Source organism: Hibiscus syriacus, unplaced genomic scaffold (assembly GCF_006381635.1).
Source record: "Hibiscus syriacus cultivar Baekdansim isolate YM2019G1 unplaced genomic scaffold, ASM638163v2 tig00117034_pilon, whole genome shotgun sequence".
Classification (NCBI taxonomy): Eukaryota; Viridiplantae; Streptophyta; class Magnoliopsida; order Malvales; family Malvaceae; genus Hibiscus; species Hibiscus syriacus.
Window position 1 is genome coordinate 12,301,339 of NW_024063533.1, and position 5,464 is coordinate 12,306,802.

Consider the following 5,464-nt stretch of genomic DNA (forward strand, 5'->3'; position numbering starts at 1 on the left):
TAATTTTATTAATCAAACCATCATAATTAAGTTTATTAATTTAATGATTATAATTAATATTTTGTTTTAATTTGTGAAAAAATTATTTTTATTAACTTTAACAATCATAAGCTATTAATTTAATACAATTTTTAAGTATATTTATAGATTAAAATTTGTAAATATAAAAAGTAAAAATATTAATTTAATGATCATAGTTAATCATGTACTTTAAATAGTGAAAAATTATTTTGTCACACTATAATTTTATAAATATATAATTTCACAATTTCATCAATTGCAATTTATAAGTAATGTAAATAACAAGATTAATATCAAGTCAATTTAATAACAAATCAGATCATTTATAGATTAAGTCAATTATAAGATAAATTCATAACAAGTCAGGTTGATAATATATCAGTTAATATCAATTATTTACCAGGTTAATCTCATGTTCAAATTCATATCAGACCGGATGCAGGTCGAATTCAATTATGAAATTATCAGGTTCAATTCGGGTTTATTTAGTTCTCAAGTCAATTTCAGATCCAAAACTATCAGATCCAACTCGAATTCAAGTCAACATCAATTCAAACTCGAATCAATTTAAAATCATTACCTACTCAGGTCACAGATTATTCTGACTAAAGCCGGTTCAGTCAATTTTACAGTTCTGATAATTTTTTACATTCCTAGTTATGAAGAGTCAAATAATTATTAAATAATTAAGAAAATTTAATAAAAGTAGGTATAGATTGTAGCCCGGAATAGACCTTGGACCAAGGCGTTACTGTACTACAAAAACTCAGACCCACATGTGGGCCCAAGCTCTCGCTAGGAATTGAAAAGGAATATTCGAAGAATAGGAATTTCTTTTCCGTTTCCTAATTCCAGCAAATTGCAGTCTTTTCCGTTTGCGTGTAGGACCCACGTCTTTACACGTATATATATTCCTCTCCTCCCCTTCTTCTCGTTTTCAGTTTCAGATTCATAACAAAATCCCTTCTTCTCCTCTCTGCTCCGTCCCCATATATCTTCTCAACCCTAACTTTTCTTTGACCTTCCCAAACAGAGTTCACTCTGTTAAATAATGGTTTCACAAACTCAATCCAACAACAATGCCTCAGAAACTGTTAAATTTCTTTGCAGTTACGGAGGCAATATTCTTCCCCGTTCTTCCGATGGCAAGCTCCGTTACGTCGGCGGACTTACAAGAGTTCTCTCTGTTGATCGTTCTATTTCATTTACAGGTTTGTTTTCTGTCAACTGCCTTTTCCTTTGTTCCTTTATTTCTATTCAAAAGAAGAAGAGTATTCAATTATTTCGTGTTTGTAGCAGAATTGATGGTGAAGCTCGTTGAATTTTGCGGATTTTCGGTAAACTTGAGGTGTCAGTTACCCAACGGCGATTTAGATTTTTTAATTTCGATAAAGTCGGATGAGGATTTAACGAATATAATCACTGAGTACGCTGAAGCGGCGTTGATTTCTAAATCTGCACCGTCTAAGATCCGCGCGATCCTTTCACCGCCAAAGTCGCTCAAGAAAATCTCTCCTCCGCCGTCGAAAACTTCCAGCATCAATCTGTCGTCGTCAAAATCGTCCAGCTCAAATTCTCCGGTGAAAGCCAGATTATGTCGCCGGAGTTTCTCTCCGGAACCATCGATGGAATATTCCGTCAGAGGATGCTACAGTTGCTACCTTCAACAATATGCTAGGGTTTTCTTCAACGCTCCCTGCTATAATTGCTTGCGTTGAAATTTAAACGAGCGAGTCCAGAACGGAGGAATCTGCCGGACGTTTATACTGTAAAAAGACGTACATACGATACAGATGATGGCGATTAAGTAGAATTATTTTACATAAAAGTTGATTAGCCGAATTTTTGCTATTTTTTTTTCTGATGCCTTTGGATAGCTAAGTGAGATTTGAGAATTAATTTGTTCAAATTGATAAATTTTGAGAGTATTGTTTTCCCTGCTCAATCTTGATTTTTTTTTTTGGCATAGTGCTCAATTAGGCCAAACATTTATAAAAAAAAAAATCAATTTATCTCTTATTTTATTTTTTTGAAACATTTTATTCTTTAATATTTTTTAGAGTAAAAATACTCTTAACATTTTATAGAATAATAATTTTATTCCTTAATTTTTTTCTAAGTGATTTTAGAATTCAACATTTTTGATTAGAAAGGGTTTTTTGGAGCGTTAATTATGCGTTAACAAATGATTTTTATCTATATAGAGTTTTTTTGTTTTAAATTAAAATATTAAAGATTAAAATATTTCAAACCAAAATAAGAATCAAAATGATTTTTAATAAATATTGGGAGTTATTTTTTATATTAAATCTTTTTCTTTTTGAAATTTTTATTTAACTCGCTATTAACATGCACAAGTTTCCACGGTTAGAATTAGGGGTTTGGGGAAATTAAAGAGGAAACGCGAATGACAGCAAACAAGATACATGAGACGTACGGATGAGTTAAATCACCTGTGTGACACGAGGCATGAGTAAGAGAATGGTAAGAAGTTGATTTTTTATTTATAGTAAACTACACAAATATTTTTCGATTATAAAATATTATTTTATTAAATTTTAAATTATTAAAAGTTATAAAATCGTTCATTAATTGTAATATATTATTTTGTTAAGTCTTTCGATTATTAAAAATTATAAAATATTTACTTGATTATTTATATGTTTCAAATTTGTCTTTTTTAATAAAAATTGAAGGTCATCTGAATAGTATGTTAACGTGTTGAATGAGATATGATAAAATCATATTTTAATGATGTTTATTGACATCACCATTGCTTGTAAGCACTATTTCGATGATATAATATTTCAAGCACTGACTCCACAATATATTGTAAACATATATTTGATTCACAAAATACAACACAAACAGTTTTGGTTAGATTTTTATCATATTTCAATGAGCATGTTAACATTTAACTCAGACGACCGTTTGAAACATTTGAATAGTCAAATAACTATTTTGCAACTTTTAATATTTGGAGAACTCAATAAAACAACGCTTTATAGTTAGTGGACTATCTTATAACTTTTAATATTTGGAAGACATAACAAGGCAATGAATATAATCGGGAGATCATTTGTGTAATGTGTCGCGGTCGTCTTTCGGGTGGACCCGAAATTAGGCTTCGACTTGAATAAAACACGTTAAAGTCGTCACCGATAATTTTAAAAAATGTTTAGGCTGATCGGACACCATCTTAACTGAACTGCATTTTACCATAAATGTGTCGGGTTAGGAAGTCGGTTACAGTCAAGGAAGGATTAGCACCCTTGTACTGCACTTTCCGTACCAATTAATTTGTCGGTTGTCTTAATTGCAAAAATTAAAATTAAAATTTTAAAAAAATCAATTCGAATTAATTACCTTTGATCGTTCGAAATTATCCCTAAAAAGTCAAAAAAAATGTTAGATAAGAAGAAAAAAATGTTAAATAAAGGAAGGGAAAAAGAGATAAAAAAATAATAGTAAGATAAAAATAAAAATTAAAAAAAAATATTAAATAAATCAAAAGGAAAGGAAAGAAAAAAATATAAATAAAATAATAAATATAAATATAAATAAATAAATAAATAATAAAGAAAATGAAAAACAAACAAATTAAAATTACGAGTGAATTAAAAAGCTTAAAGGATCAAATTGAAATAAATAAAAATTTATGGATCAAATGAATACTAAAAGTTAACTGTAAAAAAAAGGTTAGGAGGACTAGACAATAATTAATCCTAAATACCAAATAGTGAGTAAAATAGAAACATAATAAAATTGGAATTCCAAATTAAAAATACTGAAACTTAACTTTGATGACTAAAATATAAGGGTACAAACTTACAGGGGCTGAGGGTGTAATTTACCCTCATATTCAAAATGCAAAAACCTCCTCCCAAAATGATGCCGCATGGGGAGGGGTATTTATACCCCTTAACAGTCCCCTAAATGAACCAAAGCTCGTATTTCCTCATTTTTTTTTCTCTCACTAAAAGAGAAAGGAGAGAATTCTCTATGACCTCTCTCTAAAATCCCTCATTAGAGGGAAACCGACAACCAAGTCGGCCGTCGCCGACTGTCGCTCCAGCTACCGCCTCTGGTGGCCGAAAAAACAAAAACTCTCACCAAATGTTCCCCTCGTCACCCCGAAGCAATATCCGAACCCAAAACCTCCTAAAACGCCTCATCTGACATAGATCTAAAAAAATGTTTCGGCTTTTTTACCTTTTCTCGTTGATGGCCCTTCGTTTTCTGATGAGCTTTCCTCTTTGTGGTCTCGAATGATTTTTTTGTATGGTTTGCTTTGCTTTGTTGTGCACTGTGTTTTTGGTTCCTTGATGTTGTTGGTTTTTTTGTTCAATCTTGTTATTAAATGGGTTGCTCTGTTTCGATGTTCTTATGGGTTATTTTTGGTTTCGTTGTGTTGACTCTGTTTATTGTTGATGATTTTTGTTCCCTGTTTGTGGTTCCCCTGGTGGTATTTATATACCCCCAACGGGGTTATTTTCGATGGCAACGGGGTCGTTCCCGGTTATTTCGGGATGTGACCGTTGCTGGCTAAAGTTTCGGGATGGTTCAGTCCCTGGATCTTGGTTCAGACGTTTCGCGTGACGGACTCTCGGTCTCATTGATTGTGCGGCGCTGGTGCTTGGCATGACTAGGGTTTTGCAACCCTATTTCATTTATGGCCTGGGTCAGGCCCGTTCTTCTGGATCGACATGTGAACTGGATTTGGACCCTTTTCAGAACTTGAAAAAATACAAAAAATAATAAAAAAATAATAAAAAAATAAAATATTTTTTAAAACTATATATTATATGTTTTTTTTAAAAATGTTTTCAAAACCCTATAATATATATTTTCAAAAATATTTTCCAAAACTATATATTATATATATTTTCAAAATGTTTTAAAAACTATATTATATATATATATATATTCAATATGTTTTAAAAACTATATATTATATATATGTTTTCAAATATGTTTTCAAAAGTATATAATACATATGTTTTCAAAAACTATATATTATATATATATTTTAAAAATATTTTCAAAAATGATATATTATATATATATTCAAGAACGTTTTCAAAAACTATATATTATTATATGTTTTCGAAATGTTTTCAAAACTATATAATATATATTTTCGAAAACCATTTTCTAAAAATTATATATTATATTTTTTTTCAAAAAAACATTTTCAAAAATTATACTATATATATATAATAATATAATATAAAAAAAATAAACAAATCCGGACGAAAATGAGTGTCTACAGCTGCCCCTCTTTATCCTTTTTTCGTGTAACAAAAAAAATAGGACAAAGATAAAAGGACACAAATTTTCGTTCGGTATAAAGGGGGTCCATAAGTCTAATGTCTTTCTTTATGGAGTTGAAAATGACTCTGATATTGCAATTAGGAACAACTCCCTGTTAAATTGAGTTACG

General features: G+C 30.1%; 1 protein-coding gene across 1 annotated transcript; it reads left to right on the forward strand.

Moving 5' to 3' along the window:
* The first annotated feature begins 961 nt into the window (after positions 1 to 961).
* On the forward strand, positions 962 to 1,957 carry LOC120196411. Its single transcript, XM_039198221.1, has 2 exons — positions 962 to 1,232; positions 1,321 to 1,957. The coding sequence occupies exons 1-2, from the start codon at positions 1,073 to 1,075 to the stop codon at positions 1,737 to 1,739; spliced, it is 579 nt and encodes a 192-aa protein (XP_039054152.1). The 5' UTR covers positions 962 to 1,072; the 3' UTR covers positions 1,740 to 1,957.
* The last annotated feature ends 3,507 nt before the right edge of the window (positions 1,958 to 5,464 follow it).